The sequence below is a fragment of the Hyperolius riggenbachi genome, chromosome 1 (genome assembly GCF_040937935.1).
Source record: "Hyperolius riggenbachi isolate aHypRig1 chromosome 1, aHypRig1.pri, whole genome shotgun sequence".
In the NCBI taxonomy this organism is placed as follows: domain Eukaryota; kingdom Metazoa; phylum Chordata; class Amphibia; order Anura; family Hyperoliidae; genus Hyperolius; species Hyperolius riggenbachi.
The window spans coordinates 409,258,837-409,280,839 of NC_090646.1; the positions used below are offsets into that span (position 1 = coordinate 409,258,837).

At 41.7% G+C, this 22,003-nt stretch overlaps 1 protein-coding gene across 6 annotated transcripts in view; it reads left to right on the forward strand.

Moving 5' to 3' along the window:
* Positions 1-22,003, forward strand: part of RFX3 (regulatory factor X3) — a 367,918-nt gene that overhangs the window by 339,417 nt on the left and 6,498 nt on the right. For all 6 annotated transcript variants that reach the window (XM_068271397.1, XM_068271398.1, XM_068271396.1 and 3 more), the window contains 5 exons: positions 9,579-9,676; positions 11,000-11,149; positions 14,601-14,809; positions 17,473-17,626; positions 20,251-20,293. In XM_068271397.1, coding sequence (XP_068127498.1) covers positions 9,579-9,676; positions 11,000-11,149; positions 14,601-14,809; positions 17,473-17,626; positions 20,251-20,293 — 654 coding nt within the window. The remainder of the gene's footprint in view (positions 1-9,578; positions 9,677-10,999; positions 11,150-14,600; positions 14,810-17,472; positions 17,627-20,250; positions 20,294-22,003) is intronic.

Here is a 22,003-nt window from a genome sequence, read left to right on the forward strand (position 1 = left end):
TATTTCCCAGCACTCAAGGCTGTCCGCAGCAGCCCCATCAGTGGCTGGATGGTGTAATGGTTAAGGGCTCTGCCTCTGACACAAGAGACCAGGGTTCGAATCTTGGCTCTGCCTGTTCAGTAAGCCAGCACCTATTCAGTAGGAGACCTTAGGCAAGTCTCCCTAACACTGCTACTGCCTATAGAGCGCGTCCTAGTGGCTGCAGCTCTGGCGCTTTGAGTCCGCCAGGAGAAAAGCGCAATATAAATGTTATTTGTCTTGTCTTGTCATCACTCTAACCAGTCTATGGGGCAACACTCACTTCTCCTAAAGTTGAGGACCAAGATTTTAATCCCAGGCAGCTTTTGTGTACAGTGGTGATGCAATACAGTACAATACAGTACAGTTAAAGGCAATATCAGCGCCCATTGAGATCTGCATACATGTCACTAGAGGGCACTCTTTCTGTATGAATCTATACATGTGCACATCTAAATGGATACAGGGGAATCCTCTATGAATATATCCTGCATCTTGTGTTTTTTTTGTTTTGTTTTACTTTCCGAAGTCTCACCCAGCAGTACATCGTTACCAATGGAGTAAGTAGTAAGATGGAGTGGCTCCTCCCATTGGGTGTCTGTTACCGAATGGTGGATTGTTGATCACTGACAGGTTTAGCCTGGAGGTGTTTTACCGAATGCTCTTACGTTGGCTATCATTCATAAAGCATTCCCGCATGCGGAAATGCTGAAAACTGCCGACTTTACCGAACACATAGCAAGATCTTCATTCATAAAGGCTCTTTTCGCATGAAAAGCTGACATTACCAAGCAGAGCGATAAATCACCACCTTGTGCGGTGACTATCGTAACAAATGTAACAAAATGCTAATTCATAAAGATTTACGCAAGCGGTATGAGGACGGGAAATACCGCTCCCTTGGATGTGGCGATAACAATGTTAAGTTAATGGAGACACAGACCTCCCAGGCAGCTGCAGTAGAGCGGAACACGGAGAAATGTATCAACTCGGCTGCTTCCTGTGTTTCCGCAAGCCTACCGACAGCCTAATTCGGGGAATCTCCGCACTGCTATTGCAACTGGGATTTTTATGAATGAGCAGCCAGAAGTGTAAAATACCGCCAGCGGTGTTTTCCCGCATGGATTTACTTTACCGACTACACGTTTATGAATGATAGCCTTTATGAATTGACATTTATTGAGATATTTACTGCACGTCAGTAATTTACCTCATTAGTCTGTAATTGTACTTTTGCATACTGTAACACACTTCGTGAATTGACATTTATCAAAATGTTTAGTAAAATCAGCTGTTTTCTGCATCACCGAATGCCGTAATGCTTAGTAAATTGTGCCCTAAGTCCTGGATGGAATAAAAAGCATCAGGGAGATGGTGTGTTGTATTGAGGTTTGAGTGAATGTTAGGTAGAGGCAGTGTGGATATTGAGTGGTTGAGAAGGTACGAATGCAAAAAAGTAACTCCTTGAAATGGCTTGATTGAATATGCACAGCATAAAAAGCAAATAAACTGCTGATAACATTGCCACGGCCACATTTTATTTCTACAAAACATAAGCTTCTCATGGATCTTTCCTTTTAGCTTTTGTAAAGGCATACAATAACCCCATTTTTTTAATTCACTTGTGTTTTTGTAAGTGGCATTTCTGTTTTATTTTCAGTTCATTAAAAGGTGCCATGAACTTGAAATAATCCATCTGTGGTAGAACAGTACAGGTACAATAAATCCTAGCCCTGAACATTGTATGACCAGTCTTTCTTTAGCTGATGCACAAATATAAAATTACATGTTCAAGGTCTGACTGAGCTGGCACATTTGCTTTTTCAGAGTCGGTAGCCGGTACTCCTACGTAATGCTAGTTCAGTGTGGTCTAATTACGTACTTTGCTGAAACATTTTTTTTTTTTTTGGCCATGTGAAAAATGTACGCTGTCCATGTCAGAAGCAGGTAATCTTACTAATGAGGATTACAGATAATCTTTTGCCTTTTTTTCCCTTCCATGAACATGGGAGCGGTGGCCAAAGCTCACAGGCTACGGTATTTTGTCCTTCCAGTCATTATTGTGCCGCAGCCTGCTAGCTTGCATTCTACCCGTAAGCCAAGCAGCAGGAATTTGAAAGTCAATGTGATTTTCTGAAGAGCAGTAATCCCAAAGAACCTTGTGGCAAACAAAGGTGCTTTGAGTTGATGCGTGCGCTGTATTATGCAAGACCATTATAAACCATAGAGTACAGAACTATTTAACGCCTACGGCTTTGCATGACACGAACAAACTTATGACCTTCGCTTGCGAGCTGCAACCACAAAAAAAAGGAGTGGGGAATCTGAAAAAAATGAAATTGTTACACATTTTGAAATGACTTCGTATTAGCTCAGTATTTCTTTCCTTTAAAAGGAAAAAAAATCTACTTGCCTTATTGTCATGTTGATCTAATGCTGCTGATTAGGGATGATCAATGAGATGCAAATATTTCCGAGTTCATGCAGGATTATGTACATTTTTATGCAAATATATGCAGCTTCATGGACCAATGAAATCTCACTGAGGTTTAAATTGATTGGTCCATTTTCAAGCTGCATATATTTTCATAAATATTTACATAATTCTGCTTGAACTCGCAAATGTTTGCATCTCATTGATCATCCTTACTGCTGATCTCCAGTGAATAAGTATGCAAGTTAGTATTTTCGACTCCACTGGTTTAAAGCTTGTGTGTGACCCACAGAACTACTGACAGGAAGACATCCTGCATTTTTAAAAGTTATCAAAGATGCCAACCTCTCCATTTCTCCCACTAAACATTTTATTAAAGTCATTCCTAAACAAAAAACATTGTAAAGTGCCCCAACTCCTCCTACTAAGTACACATTTAGCATCATCAGGTGGCAACTGAGTATCCACCCTGGTCACTTCTTAAACTCATTGCACAAACACCTAGGTCTCTTATGCAAAGTGGGAATTTCTGACAGCTCAACATAAGAGTTTAAAATAAAGCTATATTCTGGTATACAATACAATAATATAATACAATAATATTTGTAAAGCGCTTTTCTCCCATAGGACTCAAAGTGCATAGTTGTGTCTCAGATCAATACAGGGTTGCAGGCTGGGTTGTGTTACAGAGGAGATAACCCGTATCTGTAGCCATCACAGAATGACACCATGCTATACTGTGCTAAGTGTACACAGGCGTATCTAGGGAAAACAGCGCCTATAGCTTACACTGAAATCGGCCCTAAGGAAGGGGGCAAGGAGCAGGGCTGAGGCAGAGGCGAGAGAGGCTCCATCCTCAGGGCGCAGTGTAGGAGGGTGCTAACCACAAGAAAATGTATGCGTGCTCAACACCAAGCTTAACCCTTACAAGTCTGGCTGTGCAAATCTGGCTAAATTGGCTTATCATGAGGCATTGCTCATGCAAAATTGCATTTGCTTTCGCATGCCAAACTTAGCAGGGTCAAAAACTAATACCGCGAAGCGGTTGCCCTGCGGGAATTAGTTCATGCTACATAGCACTATCCAGGAGCGCCACGGGGAGGCTTCCCAATGCCCCCATACAACCGGGGGGGCTGCGGGGCCCCAGGCTCTCTCACTGCCTAGGGACCACAGCGACACCCCGGAGGGGGAGGCTGGGTGGCGCAGACGACCCCCCCAAGCGTGGCCAGCGCCGGAGAGGGCCATCCGCACCCACCCCCCAAAATTAAAAACAGGCACTTACCTTAACGTCCATTGCGTTCTGCTACTGCGCATTAACTTGGGGGCACTGCATGGGAAAGGAGTGACGTATGGGTCACCCCGAGCTATAGGGCTCAGGGCTGGCTCACACACATCACTCCAGAAGGGGGGGAGGGCAGGCACAGGCAGCCCACTCCAGGGCTCACACCACCTAGAGCAAGCTATCCACCACCTGCCTCCAAAGGACAGAAATTGCAAAATGCTAACCACAAGAAAATTGATGCGTGCTCAACACCAAGCTTAACCCTTACAAGTCTGGCTGTGCAAATCTGGCTAAATTGGCTTATCATGAGGCATTGCTCATGCAAAATTGCATTTGCTTTTGCATGCCAAACTTTGCAGGGTCAAAAACTAATACCGCGAAGCGGTTGCCCTGCGGGAATTAGTTCATGCTACATAGCACTATCCAGGAGCGCCACGGGGAGGCTTCCCAATGCAGTGTAGGAGGGGGTGCACAACTCACTCAGCTATCATTTCCCTATTGTGTATGAAGCAGAGAGAAATAAGAAGAGGGGATGCATGGCAGTGACTGCAAGCCAGATAACTAGAGATTAAGGTGTTTGGAGCCCTGGGGTGCCTCTTACTCTAATAGCAATCCAAGTGTGATGGCTGGATTGGGAGGTATGGAGAGGTGCACTTTGGTGTCTCAGCCTTGGGTGCTAGAGGACCTTGTCCCGGCTCTGGCGAGGAGTGATCGGTGCCATCCAACAAATTTAAGGTGTAGTCTCAGTTGAATTTGTTGTGTCCAAGTTGATAAGCATAGCCTGTAAGCATTAAGTATGGCAATAGGTCAGCCTGTGCATATCCCCAAACAATTATAAAGCTGATTCCCTCCCCCCCCCCCCCCCCCCAAAAAAAAAAACTGAAAAAAATAATCAAACGGTAGGATGTCCACAGATAAAAACTAGAATCTATATGTATGAAACCATAAATGCTATGCAGAGCAGGGCCGAGCCAGAGGCAAAAGAGGCTTCAGCCTCAGGGCGCAGTGTAGGAGGGGCGCACAACTCACTCAGCTATCATTCCCCTATTGTGTTTGAAGCAGAGAGAAATAAGTACAGGGGATACATGGCAGTGACTGCAAGCCAGATAACTTGAGATTAAGGTGTAGGGGGGTTGGGGGCCCTGGGACGCCCCTTAGTCTAATAGCATCAGTGTGTTGCGGCTGGGGTGGGAGGGATGGAGGGCCGCACTTTGGTGTCTCAGCCTTGGGTGCTGGTGGACCTTGACCCAGCTCTGATGCTATGGAGCAGCCCCCCCCCCAGTGTGAGGCATCCTTGGCACAAGCCATACCTGCACCCCTGTAGATACGCCTTTGTAAGTGTAGTGGCAAAATACAGCTTCATGGCTTTCTATGCACAATCTTGGACTTTGCAAATGAGTGGAGTCTAGCATTACTTCCAATGGAAAAGAAAGGCAGCAGGAGCAATAGGGAGCATGCAGTGAAGAGAGGACCAGGATCTGCAGGGAACATGCAATAACGAGGGGGGAGGAAAATGCGAGCATACTATAGGAAGAGAACCAGGAGGAGGGTGGCACAGAGAAGGATGCTATGCCATAAGTGAGGAGTGCAGTTTGGAATACCCCAGGTGGGAGGGTAGCATAGTGAAGAAGGGTGGGGAAGGATCAAGGAGTACAGTATAGAGGCCATATGTTGTGCTGCTGCAAGCATTGTGCTGCTCAATGCTGTGCAAAGCTTTGTGGCCATGGATATTTCATGGAAATAAATGTCATCAAAGTGAAAAATGTGTATGGCCATTTTTAGAATCACTACCAGCCCCACAACTTGTAACTAGTAGTTTACCTTTTATTTGCCAGCAAAGAGATATTATTAGCTCTAAGACCATTATTATTATATTTTTTTTATAGTACCAACATATTCCATAGTACTGTACATAGTGCAAAACAAATAGTGGGGAGCATAGATACATGAGAAGTTCAAAACTCTGTACAATCAGGACATCCGGTGATATTTGAGACATCACCAATACTGGTACACATTCATATGATAAATTACAGCACATGATGCATTACAGCAGAATAAGCAACACTAGGAGGAAGTCCATTAAAGGATACCAAAAGTGAGAGGGATAAAGAGGCTGCCATATTGATTTCCCTTTTAACAATACTGGATGCCTGGCATCCTGCTGACCTTGCATGCATCAGTAGTGTCTGAGTAACACACCTGAAATAAGCATGTGGCTCATCTAGTCAGACTTCAGTCAGAAACAATTGCTCTGCATGTTTGTTTAGGGTCTATGACTAAAAGTATCAGAGGAAGAGGTTTAGGGGGGCATCCAGGCAATTTGCATGGTTTAAAAGGAAATAAATACTGTATGTCCGCCTCCATAATCTTATCTTTTTAGGTGTGCTTCACCTTCTCTGAGGCAGAATCCAACAATTTTCTTTTAACAAATCTTTTTATTGATTTTGACATGAAAAGATACAACCATTGAGGGATGGGCACAAAATCACGCATTCCTCGAGATTAAACAAAATACAATAGAGAGAAAAAAAGGCAACCTATTGGTCCAAGAAGTATAAACCGGTACATAATCATGACAACCAAACAAGCAGAACCCAACAATTACCCTAAAGGCCAGTAAACACGCTAGATTGATGTCGTCCAAAGGGCATTGGGAACTGATCCCTCGAAGGTACATTGCTGGATCGAGGCCTAATGACTGACAATGCATTCTGTTGCAATGCGGAGGGCACACAAATATGACATCAAGTGGCAAGTGGGGAGAACAAATTTATCATCCGTTGGTCTGCCAAATTGATTCTCTGTGGGGGGCTGCAGTACCCATGCCAGATTATTGGCAGGGGGGTCATTATCGGCCGCCTCAGCTGACTTTAATCTAGTGTGTGTGTGCGGGCCTTTAGAGGCTCTCCCTCCATTTTAGTAGATTGGACTCTTGAATTACCCAGGATAAGGAATTTTATGGATAGTATAAGGCTTAAATGGATACCCCAGCTTAATAAGTACATTATAAGTTAAATCCTTTCCTTTTCGTACATTTTGTACAAATGAAAACTATGCAAAGAAAATATAAGCTATATGACCTTCAGAGACCTTGCATTGTTTTTGAACAAATGCTTAAAAAAAAAGAAACTTACAGACACATTTTCAGACCCATATGATTTATTAAACATTCAGGGTAAAGGCCAGAAGCTAACTTTTCAGCTAAAATGGGAGCACAATTTGAATATGCAAATTACAGAAAAACAATGGCAAAAGATCTGTTTATTTTTCATGTAAAGGCAGACAAATATCTAATCACAATAGCAAGACTTTAAATATATGATATCCGTTCCTCTTTGTCTGTATTTGTATTACTAACTCCAAATACTGTGCCTTGTGGATAGTTTCCTGTTAAAAACTAAAAAGCAATTAAAAAACAAAAACAGTTCTTACAGGGTATGCAATGGACAGGAACACAAGATAGGTGCAGGAAAAAATCACAAACATTTATGTGAAAGAACAAAAGTTTGCAATCTTTGTTAATATCTATAGCACTTTTGGATATTGCTGGGCCATGCCCAATTCAGTATTTGGCAATTTGCTTGATTTGCTACTGTTATTGCACTGTATATTGCCGGTTGTAATTCAGTTCGCTTATAATTGTGATATGACACATGCTGCAGAGAAAATACCATAAAAAGTTATTAGTTCATCACAGGGCAGTGACTGGATGTAAACTCATTTTATTTCTTAGCAGGCTATGAAAGAGAAGTGACTGGAAATTACACTCTGTGGGACTGAGACTGATTTTCCCAAAAAGTATAACAAATGCACTTGTGGAGTATCCTGTCACTGTACCAATATGCAGACTTCATACAGATAAAGTCCTCGCTGTTGCACAATAATTACATATTTCTGCATATTAAATAAAGTTTTGGCAGTACGTTGACCTCCAGAGATCACCAAGGATGTTGAAGACAGGCTAATATCTACCTTAAAGTGAACGGTTTCCTGCTGAAAATCTAGGTCCTTTTACTTCATCACGGTTAAACCTCTAGCAAGTAGAGATGGCTCGAACCTCCGATTTTTGGTTCGCAAACTTCGAACGTGAACTTCCGCAAAAGTTTGGTTCGCACAAACTTTGCGAACCGCAATAGACTTCAATGGGGAGGCTAACTTTGAAAATTAGAAACATTTATGCTGGCCAGAAAAATGATGGAAAAGATGTTTCAAGGGGTCTAACACCTGAGTTTATTTAGTGACTACAAGAGGGAATTTTTTTTTCAAAAAGACCTTATAGTTTTTGAGAAAATCGATTTTAAAATTCTCCTTCTGACCGTGGGAAAATTAAATGCCTGCCAACTTCAGCGGTTAATAGCAAAGCCCCTTTACACCAAAATTGCTGGGAATGTTAAGAAAAACAGTGGGAACAAGAGGAATTTTTTTTTCAAAAAGACCTTATACTTTTTGAGAAAATCGATATTAAAGTTTCAAAGAAAAAAGAGCCGGTTCATTTGAGTCACTAAAAAAGAGCCGATTCATTAAAAATAACCGGATCATTCATGAACCGTTAGTATAGCTTAGAATGCGTCCTGTGCAGAACGTATAGCTGCCAGCTCCCGCTGTCTCTCCCCACCTGCCTCCACCTGTCACCCTCACCTAGGCTGGCACCCGGTGCACCAATGGGTGCACCAGGTGCCAGCCTAGGTGAGGGTGAGAGGTGAGGAGGAGGCGGGGAGGACAGCAGGAGCCGACAGCTATGCATCCCAAAGGACGCAGTCTCTGCTATGTGGGGGGCGGCGGAGATCTTTAATCAACTTAATTGAAGATCGCAAGATAAGAGGATACTGTATTCGTGAGATCATTTCTGAGGATACTGGCGTGGGAATTTTTTTTTAAAGGTACAGGTAAGTATTTCTGATTAATTTAGAAAATTAAAGGACTTTTTTTATCGTCGTTGTGTTTTTATTTCATTTAACCCTTTGTGGAAATGGGTAATGGGTACTTTGTCCCCCTATACTCACTTCTCCTGGGAGGGGGGTGGGCATCTGGGGTCCCCTTCTTAAAGGGGACTCCCAGATGCCACCATGAACCCCCCCAGGGAGTCGTCGCCCGCCACCTCCTCCTGGGGCACCGGAGGTGGGGAAGAGCCCCTTGTCCATGGATTGGACAAGGGCACGGGGGGAGAGGGGAAGGCTTGGCCGCCCCTCTCCCCTGGATCCCCCCCATACCATGGACCATGTGGGCTGGTATAGCTCAGGGTGCGAAGCCCCAAGCGGCCGGGGCTCCACTCTCTGGCTATCCCAGCCTAAATGGGGGACGGGGTTACAGAGAGCTCGGTAGGGAGGACCCCACATAATTTTTTTTTCAAATTTCCCAGTCAGCACATAAAAATAATAAAAAAAGGTTTATTTTTTTTTATATTGTTTCCTGCTATCTTTTTAACATATCCTACAAACTTGGTGTTGCTAGGATGTAAGGGGCCTTTGCTATTAACTGCTAAAGTCGGCGAGTGATAACCAACCAGAGTTATAGGGGTGCAAAAGTGCTGAATTTTGCCATTGGCTTTTATTGGGCTTCCTATTTCACTTTCAAAAATCTCAAATCTTTTCAAAGGATGATGGCTTAGCAGTGGCAAATTTTCTAGCATTGTAGGGACTTAGGGGGCTCAGGACTGGTGAGTTTCCTCATGTCACCAATGAAAGGTGTTTGTTGAGCAAGCCAAGCAAGGAGTTTATTGTTGTTAACTATACAGTTTATCTTTCTAAATTAAAACAGTTTACAACTACCCACAGACCTTGCATATCATTATTACCCTTAATCTAGTGTAATAGAAATTATACTTCCTTTTCATTTGCCTAGGTGCCTTGACCCAAGCCGTTCGTAATTTTGCAAAAAGCCTTGAAGGTTGGCTCTCTAGTGCCATGAGTAATATTCCACAGAGAATGACACAAACCAAGGTAAGTTACTTCCTACTCCAAACAACTTATCAGTGGCTTACTGCTTGGAAAATATAGTTCATAGTGACCTACTCAGAATACAAGGTTGTTCTGAGCTCTTACTCAGAATACTTGGAAGTTCTCAGTGTTATTCTACACAAAATAAGTGGAAATTCAGGCTCAGTTCAAACTGCAACACAAACTGGGCAGCAGAACGCAACAGTGGACAGTGGAATCGATTCTATTTATTAAAAGGATCCTTTCAGAATCAGAATCAGAATCAATTTATTTTCGCCAAGTAAGTTTGCACCTACAAGGAATTTGGAAGTTAAGGACATTATAAGTATAGTGGCAGTAAGCAATGTGAGAATTGTTAATTTACAGTTCTGTGCTGATTACTATCAAGTCCTAGCAGCTCTAACGTTGTTCAGCATTAAGTATGGCTACCGCTTGAGGAAAAAAGCTGTTCCTGTGTCTGGAGGTTTTGGTAGCGATTGACCGGAATCTTACTCCTGAAGGCATGCGCTGGAAGATGGAGTGAGCTGGGTGAGAGGGGTCAGAGGCCATTTTGGTTGCCCTCTTTTTGCACCTAAAGACACTTGTCAATCAGCAACACAATTGTTTGACTTGCACAATTTTTCCAGACAGCAGATGCGTTTGGCACAGAAGCCTGAGGCCGGTTTCAAACTGGAAACTGTCAGTAGTGGTGTGGTGCAATCAGATGATAAAAATAGCCTTTGGGGATTTCTGCATTAATACGCGGTAATCCCCCTTCTGCCTCACAGCCAAACAGGAAGTGAGGCTCTTTCTCTAGCACTTACTGTAGCCGAAAAAATAAATGTGCGGAAGTGTATTGAAAAAAGACCCTTCCGCGCATGAACGCCACAACGTTGGTGCGAAAACCATTTTAAAAAAATCTGAATCACCATAGACTTACATGACTTTCGGTCTCCTGCAGGTCTCCCCGCAAGCTGGCCACCAACGCTCGGATGCCGTAGCATCGGCGGTGAGGTGTACACGTTACCTCCAGTGCATCGCATCACGCGGGCATAGTATGAAAAGCCCCATAGAATTTCATTGCCGAGCGTTTCCATGCGGTAACGCAACGCAATGAAAACACCCCAGTGTGAAAGGTGCCACCTGCTCTGGACTCCAAAAACACCATAAGAGCGGACACTGCACAGTCCGCTCTGAATGGACCATTTTTGATCCTGCTCGATGTGAACAGAGTTTCAATGAGTTCTATCACTCAGAATAAACAGACATTTTTAGTGACCTACTTAGAACACAAGAAAGTTCACAATGAAAGGCTTGTTTTACAGATTTTGTTAATTATTTTGACAGGTTGCTGCTGTAAGTGCCTTTGCCCAAACTCTGCGAAGATACACATCTCTCAATCACCTGGCTCAGGCAGCCCGTGCTGTGCTCCAGAACACATCTCAGATTAACCAGATGCTCAATGACCTCAACCGTGTGGATTTCGCCAATGTCCAGGTAAAACATAATAGATGCATGCTGAAGATGAAAAGCTTTTTTGATCTGTTTGTATGGTGGCAAATTCAGATTGTTGAGTGTTTAATTAGTGATCATTCAACAAAATAATCTACAGTATATTTATAGAAATGTTTCCATCAGGCTAAGTTCACAGTGGGACGTTAAAGTCCCACGTTAGAATAGCATTTAAAGGAAAACTTAAGTCAAAAAAAAAAAATGATAGCAGCGGCTGGGAACGCGGAAAAACAGCCGCGTTCCCAGCCTGTCGGCGGCTGTCGCCGAACCGGAAGTAGCCGCCGGCGGGGACAGGACGATCGGAGCGGGGCTGCGAGGGCACCATCCAGCTTCGGGGTGCTGAGGGATGCCCCAGGTGAGTAAATGTCATTTTTTTTTTTTTGACTTAAGTTTTCCTTTAAGGCAGAATAACTCACTGCAATGAAAAATCAATGCACCATTCACAGTGCACACGTTGCGTTGGTGTGTAACGCTGTACGTTAAGTAAAAGTACTGCATGCTGTGCGTTATACACGTTATTAGCTGTGTTGGACTGTTTGCACATGCTCAGTGATGACTTGGAAACATACTTTTCATTGCCTGTATTTTTTACTGTATATGCTGTATGCGATGGTAACGCTGCGTTGCGCCTTTTTGGGCGCGTTGCGTTGTAAGTTTGCAGTGCGACTTTAACGTTGCATCAAAACGCACGTCCCACTGTGAATCTAGCCTCAGTCATATACAAAACTTTCTCAGTTACAAATAACTTATAAAATAAACCAGTTTTTTAAATGTGCACATAGCTTTGTATGTATAAATCTCTCTGATATGAGATAGAAGTCATCTTATTATTCATTTAGAGTTTTGGATCATCTTTTCTATCAGAAGTTGATCCAAGCTTATTAATCAGAACGTTCAAATGATAATGTACCTTTTTGTATGGAACAAGGTTTCGTCAGCTCAAAATCATTTTGATCACATGACCCGAAGCAGGGAATCGCCTTGAGGTGTGTCATGATGAAGTGGGTGGAGCTGTTGTTGTTTGGATTGCATTACCCTGCTGGTCAGACTGCAAAAGGCATAAGCACAGTCTAATGCTGGAATTACTTGGTACGTTTTTGAGCCATTAAGATGGCTCGATTGATAATTTCCGACATGTCCGATCTCCCACCCGAGCGATTCCGTGCTCGATTTCGCATAGGGAACAATGGGAAAAGATAAGGAAAAAGGAATGGAAGATAAGAGAATCAGGTGCGAAATTGAGCGGGGAATCGATCGGACAGCAGAATCGAGCCGCAAAAACGCACCGTGTATTCCCAGCATAGGTGACCATTACTGGTGCAATTTTTAACAAACAATCCTATTTTCTATAAAATCGTCATTGAGATAGCTAGAAAAAAAAATGTTTTTAATAAATCCACAGCATGATCGACCAGTTCTTTAAAGAGGAACTGCAGTGAAAATAATGTAATAAAAAAGCGCTTCATTTTTACAATAATTATGTATAAATGATTTAGTCAGTTTATGCCCATTTTAAATCCCTGATTTACATACTGACATTTATCACATGGTGACATTTTTACTGCTGGCAGGTGATGTAGCTGCTGCTTTTTTTGGCAGTTGTAAACAGCTATTTCCCACAATGCAACAAGGTTCACAGATAGGAAACTGCAAGGAGTACCATGGTCCTCAGAGCTTCGTGTGGGTGGGGTTTCACCACAATATCAGCCATACAGAGCCCCCTGATGATCCGTTTGGGAAAAGGAATAGATTTCTCATGTAAAAGGGGGTATCAGCTACTGATTGGGATGAAGTTCAATTCTTGGTCACGGTTTCTCTTTAAAGGGAATCCGTGCACTTCTCATGGGCATGCCTTTAAGACTCCGAACAGTACTCCAAAGTACTTAAAGATGCATACCTTTCTGTAGCTTGTGCTCTCCTTTTTCATTTGATGCCTGAATCGCCGTTCTACACAATATAGTTTTCGTTCAACTTCAGTTTAAAAATCACGGCTGCCATCTTGGCTATGTTATAACTTCCGAGTCACCCCTGTCTTCTCTGTTAACCACTTAAGCTCTCAGTCGTTTTCACTTTATGCATCCGAGCAATGTTCACCTCCCATTCATTAGCCTATAACTTTATCACTACTTATCACAATGAACTGATCTATATCTTGTTTTTTCCGCCACCAATTAGGCTTTCTTTGGGGGGTACATTTTGCTAAGAGCTACCTTACTGTAAATGCATTTTAACAGTAAGAATAAGAAAAAAAATGAAAAAATTCATTATTTGTCAGTTTTCGGCCATTATAGTTTTAAAATAATACATGCCTCCATAATTAAAACCCACGTATTGTAATTGCCCATTTGTCACGGTTATTTCACCGTTTAAATTATGTCCCTATCACAATGTATCGCGACAATATTTTATTTGGAAATAAAAGAGCATTTTTTCCGTTTTGCATTCATCACTATTTACAAGCTTATAAAAAAAAAATAGAGAGAAATATTTCATCTTTATATAGATATTTAAAAAGTTTAGACCCTTAGGTAAATATTTATGTGTTTTGTTTTTTTATAGTAATGTTTTTTGGTTTTTTTATTAAACATTTTATGTGGGCATTTTTGGGAGGGTGGGATATAAAAGTGTTTTATTTGGGGAAATATTTGTGTATTGTAATGTTTTTTAACTTTTACTTGTAGTTTAACTTTTTGGCCACAAGATGGCAATCTTGAGTTTGTTTACATGACGTCACTCTAAGCGTACAATGTACGCTTAGAGGGACATAGCTTCAGAAAAAGCGAAGCTTCCGAGAGAAGCTGTCGCTTTTTCAGCGGGGGAGAGGAATCAGTGATCAGGCTCCATAGCCCGATACATTGATTCGGCTACCGAATCCACGGCAGGGAGTGCGCGTGCACGTGCGCGATCGGCCGCGGGAGCGCGCCTGTCCTCCTTGACGTTTTTATACGTCAAGGAGGACAAGTGGCTCCTCCAGAGTGGTCATAGCACGACTTTGTTGGAAGTCGTCTGGCTTAAAGGCATGCCCATGAGAGGTGTTCTGAGTCCCTTTAAGGAAAAAAATTGTAATGCAATCGTTCAGCACCAACTGAACACGTCAGCTTCTCTGTTTTCATACAATCTGATCTCAATAACCTGATCGAAAATACAAACATTCACTAAAAATTGTACCATTAATGGGGACCCTTATTCTCTCGGAGACATCTGTAGCACTGACGGTTTACTTCGGGTAGTGCCTAGTGTCTGGGCTTCTGACCAGGTACTTTGAAATTGATTAATTTGACAGCAGCTAATGCTTGAGTTTCTACATATACAAAAACAACAAACTCTGCATCTAAGTCCCTGCACAGGAATAGCAAGACATGTTCCTGGAGTGAGACTTTTTAACTTAGTTGTTGTCCAGATAAAATGTAATGTAACTGTGTGTTGTGTTTGACAGGAGCAGGCTTCCTGGGTTTGCCAGTGTGACGACAACATGGTGCAGAGATTAGAAACAGACTTCAAGATGACTCTTCAGCAGCAAAGCACTTTGGAGCAGTGGGCTGCCTGGCTAGACAATGTGGTTACGCAAGCACTGAAACCTTATGAAGGAAGGCCTAGCTTTCCAAAGGCAGCCCGGCAGTTCCTGCTCAAATGGTCCTTTTACAGGTAAGCCTGAATGTAATTACAAAATGTGCACTGTATAATTGTTTTTATAGATTGCTTGCATACTACAAGAAAACATCTGTAGTATTATCATAGCAGTGAAGTGGGACAAAGAAAATCTTTAGACACTGGTGTCTCAAACGTCATGCAGCAACTATAAATGAAGCCATACAGGCCCTACCCACTAGTGTTAAGGTATAGTGATAGTCTAGCGCGTGGTACGCGTTCCCCGGGGAGTACTTCTGATGGTTCCAGGGGGTACTCAGGCTTGATATATTAAACAAACAACAGAGTTTTAGAAAATGATAAATCTTATTTAAAACAACACCAAATTAGCGTTTTAACTAAAGCAATAGTTACGGTAATGCTTGGAAATTGTTTAGAACCAATTATCATGTACTACGATTAAATATATATTTGTCAAGGGGAATTTGTGATAATGTCTACTATACTGGGGGTACTTGGTGAGCAAGTACCCCCCTAAAGGGGTACATATCAATGAAATGTTGAGAAACACTGGTCTAGCGCATGCAAGTGTATTTTCACATGATACAAATAAGCAAAAAGCCCCTCACCTGGCCGTTCAGATAGAAACTCACTTGTTACTGTAAATTACTGTAACTTTTATTGTCCCAACGTTTTTCTTCTCTTAATACAATGGCTTCAGTTAACTAAGAAGTGTTTGGAAAAAGCTTCATGTGTGGTAAAAAAAATTACCTCATGCATTACAAAAATATTTTTTTTGAGTATTCACTAAGATTTTCACACATGCAGTGATTGTTCCACAAATTATTAAAAAATGTTATTTAACTTTTTTTGTCATTTAAGCAAGAACATTCAAACGTAAATCTCAAACAATGAGACAGTGCTTACTGAGGAATTCATATCCACTGAATACAGGCCTTACTGAAGTGTACACTTAGGGGTGGACCTACCATGATGCCGCCTGAATCACGTGATTCAGGCGGCAAAATCTAGGGGGAAGCACTTGAACAAACAATGTAGGCCACCTGGTGCCTGCTTCCTCTCTGCTCTCCCACCCGCCTTCCTGGCAGGCACACTACCCTCCTCATCCACGCACACCTGAATCCCCGACCCTTTCCTATGACATCATAAGCAGGTGAGGTGTCAATATACAGTATTCCTCTTATCCAGGCGAGCTATGGTAAAACCTCATCACCAGCGAGAGATTACCATGGCCAGCCAGAAAAGAAGCTTTGGCTTATGACCAGTCAGGCAGTGGTGTTGGCACCAGACTAGCCAATCACAGCAGCCCATTTTACTAGCTGGATTGCTAAGAAAAATTGATGATCAGTGATGGTCATACAGGCAGGACCATGGCACTGTCATTGGGCCAATCACTGTACTCAGTAGCAGTGACATTTGATAGGTCACTTGGGTGGCTAATCCAATCAAAGTTAAGTCTACAGTGGCTAATCCAGTCAGATTGCAGTCACACACTTGATCTGCTTGCTTGTTCACGGTCTATAGCTAAATATTAAAGACAGAGCCTCAGAAGGATAGTCAACAATCTGCATTGTTTAAAAGCAAATAAATATGTCAGCCTTCATATCACTCTCTGTTCAGGTGTGCTTTAATCTATGAGGATTTTGGCTATGTAACAGCCAAGCTTTGGCATCCATTAAAATACCTAAAACCGATATCCTAAACTCACCTGTATAATAGCTGAGCTCCAGCACCCAACTGCTTGCAGGCACCACCAATGCCCAAATGAACTGCTTCATTCAAAAGACACAGGGAAGAATTCAGAGGACACTCTGGCAGGCAGCAGCCAAACTGAGGAGATTACATGGCTAGGACCAGTAGAGGTAGGTATGCTATACCCTCCCATTCTGCTGAACTCTGTGCATTTCAGGAGGGACGAGTGGTTGCAGGACTGGCAGGGGGAACATGCTGCACTGTTCACTTTCAATTAGGGACATGTAGCTGTGATACCGGAAACTGGGAACCGAGGCAGTTAGAAACAAGTCAGAAGGTTGCGGCACACTTGCTCCTTTATTATTATTTATTGCTCCTTTATTGAGCCCACTCTTTACATGCAATACAGCAACAGTTTCGTCGAGCTGTATATATATATGTATATATATATATATGTATATATATGTATATATATATATATATATATATATATATATATATATCCAAGTGGACAAACTGTCTTTACAAGCCTGATGGGTTAGAGGAAGAGAAAAGTGATTTTTTTTTTTGTGTGAAAATGACAATGAAAAGACAGCTTTGTCCAAGTCCTTCCGCCTCCATCCAACTATTTCACCAGATACTTTATTTAGAGAAAATGACAGAATAGTTTCAAATAGGAAATGCAATTAAAACAACCAAATATCTTTTTTTTCACACATTTCACACATTCCAGCTTACTTTTTTTCTGAAAACTGTTAACATGCTTTATTATATTGAAGCCTGTTTTGGTCAATGTCCACTGTGACTTTTGCAGGATGAGTTCAAATAAAAATGCTTTTAATTGTAATGCAAAAATGATGCAATACAAAGTCTGGGCTGCCCTCAACCTTGTTGCACTCATTATTACTTCAAAAAGTCATATGAACATTTTTACCTTTATTGCAAGTACTGAGTTACATGAAGTAGCATGACAACGCTTAAGTCTTTGGTTCTTTTTGTTCATACAGTTCCATGGTTATTCGCGACTTAACCTTGCGCAGTGCTGCTAGCTTTGGCTCTTTCCATCTGATTCGCCTTCTCTACGATGAATACATGTTTTATTTAGTTGAACACCGAGTTGCCCAGGCAACTGGAGAATCACCAATAGCAGTCATGGGAGAGGTGAGTTTATTAACATATATTTAACTGGATAGTTGATGTGTCTTTATTGTTAATGGTTATGTAAAGCACTGAAAAATAAATCTAATTATAGCGACGCACAGCATTAGCAATCTACACAGGCAAAGTATTTCCATCGGATTTCTTTGTATGGGTCAAGTTGAATTATATAAAGTTGTAACCCAAGTTTACATAATGGGAAAGTGGCCATTACACAAAAACTTGTACATTAAGGCACCTTCACACTATGTGCATTTCAGAGCATTACAATGCAAACCTATGAGGTCTGATATGCAAGAACATCAGACATTACGCTAATGCCTGTGTCTAGTTTTTACATTGATAAGATGCATTTTAGTGCACTTCCAGCAGTGAGAAGTGGATTTTTATTGTAAACATGACAGGGTGATGAGAGTTGCACATGGCTTTTATTGCAGAGCTGGCCACAAACAGTTAATCGCTTTTAGCACTGGAAGCTGGTGAGTTGGGTCAGGTGAAATGCTTCATGCTGGGGGAGGAACTACCACTCTTTCTGGCAATGTTTTCTAACATATACATCCAAAAATGTGAGGGTGTGCCCAATAGCCTCCTGATTTTGGTCCCAAATCGCTAGACTACTCTCACTCCTCTTTGAAGCCTGCTTTCAGAAAGATTCTAAGGTCTTCCTACTAGGTTTTAAACCTCACAAAACTAAACATCCAAAGCACAGGCTCACCCAACATGTCCATATTTCTGCTAAAGTTTACTTAACCTCGCAATGGTACAAGCCCACGCTAAGTGTTACTCCAGTACTAACTAGGTTGGGTAATAAGTACTTATCCAAAAAAATAAACGCCACAGTGGCGGACAAATTGCAATTTTTTTTATAAAACATGGTACATGGACTGACCACAGAAGTGCACTGAATAGTGAGATGTGGTAGACCTATCTTTATGCCCTGGATAAATTCCTGACTCTATTCTCTAATGGGATGATCTTTTCACTGTATTGTTTGATAACTAAACATGGGGGAGCTGTGTGAGGATCGACGTCTCTGAAACTGAACCTTTCTTCTCTCTGGCAAGACTAGTTCTTCATATATCCATTACTTATCTGGTCTTCCTCTATGAGGTTAGCAAGACATACTCAGTGGAGTATAATGACAATCCGACCTGCGCGAGCCTGTATTATGTTTAGTATTGTTTCCACTGTAATTGCCTTACTGCCTCATTCTCATCCTCTTCTATGACTGTGGGATGTTTCTCACGTGATTTGGATGTATGATGATGTTCTGTTCTTTTTTTCCTTTCATAATAAAAACGATTGAAACTAAAAATGTGAAGTTGAACTAGGGCTTTTATAGTAAAAAACTAACTTATCAACACTAACTTATGACCAGTTTCTGTAAAAAAACATAAAATGTATTCTACAAAAGGATGCTAGTGGTATGTATAATCTATACAACACTAATCATTTCTACCTCCAAATCATAGCATATAACGGTGTTATTATGAGAGGATGATTCAGACCATAAGTTAGTTACTGATCTACGGACATTGCAAGAAAATGTTTTCTACTTTACTTTTGAATGCACATCGCCTCAAGCAGAGTGGGTAGACCTACGGTTAAAATATGTAACACATACAACTTGTGCAGTGAGACCATTACTCCCAGCATTGATCAATAACAGCAGCTGTGGTGATTCTTCCAAGTTCCAACCTTACATTTAGGCTCATCTGCGTGCATCAAGGAAAAAGCAGTGCTCAAAGGGATACTGTACGGGGGTCGGGGGAAAATGAGCTGAACTTACCTGGGGCTTCTAATGGTCCCCCGCAGACATCCTGTGTTGGCGCAGCCGCTCACCGATGCTCCGGCCCCGCCTCCGGTTCACTTCTGGAATTTCTGACTTTAAAGTCAGAAAACCACTGCGCCTGCGTTGCCGTGTCCTTGATCCCGCTGATGTCATCAAGAGCGCACAGCGCAGGCCCAGTATGGTCTGTGTCTGCGCAGTACACTCCTGGTGACATCAGCGGGAGCGAGGACACGGCAACGCAGGCGCAGTGGTTTTTTGACTTTAAAGTCAGCAATTCCAGAAGTGAACCGGAGGCGGGGCCCGAGCATTGGGGAGTGGCTGCGCCAACACAGGATGTCTGCGGGGGACCATTAGAAGCCCCGGGTAAGTTCAGCTCATTTTCCCCTGACCCCCCTACAGTATCCCTTTAAGTACTATACAAGAACCCATATAATAGCACACATAAATAGTTAGCTGGAATTTACTACAAGCAACTAAGAGTGCCTCTATGTTCATTTTTGTTTAGGACCCTGAAAATGAGAGCTGTCTAATAAACAGACCTCAATTTCTCTTCCCTTAGATACATTGAAAATGTGCATCAAATGTAATATCACCCTATTATTGTATTTGCATTTTTTTTACCTCAGAAAAGGCAAAAATGGCTGACTTGACTATTACCAGTATTGTCATAAACAGTGGGACATCTCAGATAGATTCAGTAGCAGCTTTTTTTTAGTGCCACTTTCACAAACACCTTTATTTGTAGCTCTGATTTTTGCAGTGAACTTCAACAGATGCATATGAAATGCAAATGGAATCTTGTGGGCTAATATTGTTTTCTGTTTATCCCCTCTAGTTTGGTGATTTAACTGATGGGTCTCCTGGAAATATGGAAAAAGGTAATAATTGAATTTCTGCATGTAGCTTCATAATGCTAGTCTTGGACTTTTGTCACATTATTTGTTACGCCACTGGGAGTCTGTTTAGATGGTAACTAAGAAAACTTGTTGGAGGCGCCCAGAATATAATTATCTTAAATCATAAGGTATTAATTTGGTCTTACCTCCATAAACGGACAAACCATATGAGTAAAATTTTTTAATGATGCACAAAAAAGACAACGTGTTTCACAGGTACTGGCCCACTTCCTCAGGTCAATAACAAAGTGCCTAAGTCGGTAGCAGTAACAGCTGTGGGTGCCTCTGTTTATATGTTTTGATGGTAAAGCTTTTAAGTACCAGCAAATTTTTGCCTGTTGGGCGTTGCACGGGTTGTAGGATAGGTTACAGTGGGAGATATTAGTACAGACATGACTATGAGCAAGTTTGAGAATAGGAATAGTAGGAATGATTATAGATATTGAATACAGCAATAACTGATTATGGAAGAAGAGCTGGTGATAATTAGGAAACAACACATTAGTGATTAGTGTTAAATAAATATATCACAAAAGAGATACGGATTCCGGAACTCAGAAACAGGATTCTTTTATTTAAGCACAGTGCAAGAGCAGGTTACAAAAGGTAAAAAAGTCTGTGTCAACAGCTGTTTCACGTGATCCCACGCCTCGTCAGGACACCCAGACCTTAGTGTTAAATAAAATCTTAAAGCGGTTTAACACCCAGCAATACAACTTTGCTTTAAAAGATTGCTTACAGCTTACAAACTATTATGCCAGATTTTTTTTTAAGGAGAAATTCACTGAATGGGTTAAACATGACATTTTAGTGTTGTATTTAACTAGGAATCCGCATCCGTTCTTATCTGTAGTTACAAATGTATCTTTATTTGGAATACAAATAGACCTTTGAAAAGCCTGCCGGGGAAGCCCTCTTTGTTCTCTCAGAGCAGTGTTTGTTTGTTACATTGTAAATAGATACATTTGTAACTAAACAAGCAAGCACGGAGGGAATTTCTAGCTAAATGCAGCACTAAAATGTCATGTTTAATCCATTCAGTGAATTTCTGCTAAAAAAAAAAATCTGGCATAATAGTTTATAAGCTGTAAGCAATCTTTTAAAGCAAAGTTGAAATGCTGGGTGTTAGACCACTTTAATACATAGTGCTTTTCTCCTGTCTGACTCGAATGCTTGAGGGCTGCAGCCACTAAAGGCACACTGAACATTCCAATCCATGCTATGCTGACAGAAGAGAGGGTTCTTATATGCAGGCAGATTATTTCACATGCTGTAGTGAGAAATCCATTGATTTAGTCAGTCAGTGTGTGAAATACTCTGCCTGCACATAAGCTCCCTCTCTGTTGTTGGCACAGCATCGATTGTTTATTCATGTCCAGCAAGGCTAGTGCAGAGGAAGAGAGACATTCTTGTTGCCAGGGTGAAGGGAGAATCCTACGATTCCGAATAAAAGAACCCGTCACCTGACACCACTGCACTGTCCTAGCACCATGCAAACTCTGATAAGGTGATAGATGATTTTTTTCTTCTTTTACTACCACTATCTGCTATTACTAAGTCTCTTCTAACTATTACAAGTTTTCAGGAAAAAACTTTGACTTTGATAATGTCCCTTTAACCACTTCTGTGCCAGGGGGGTATTTTTCTGATCGGTGCTGCGTGGGCTCTCCAGCCCGCAGCACAGATCAGATA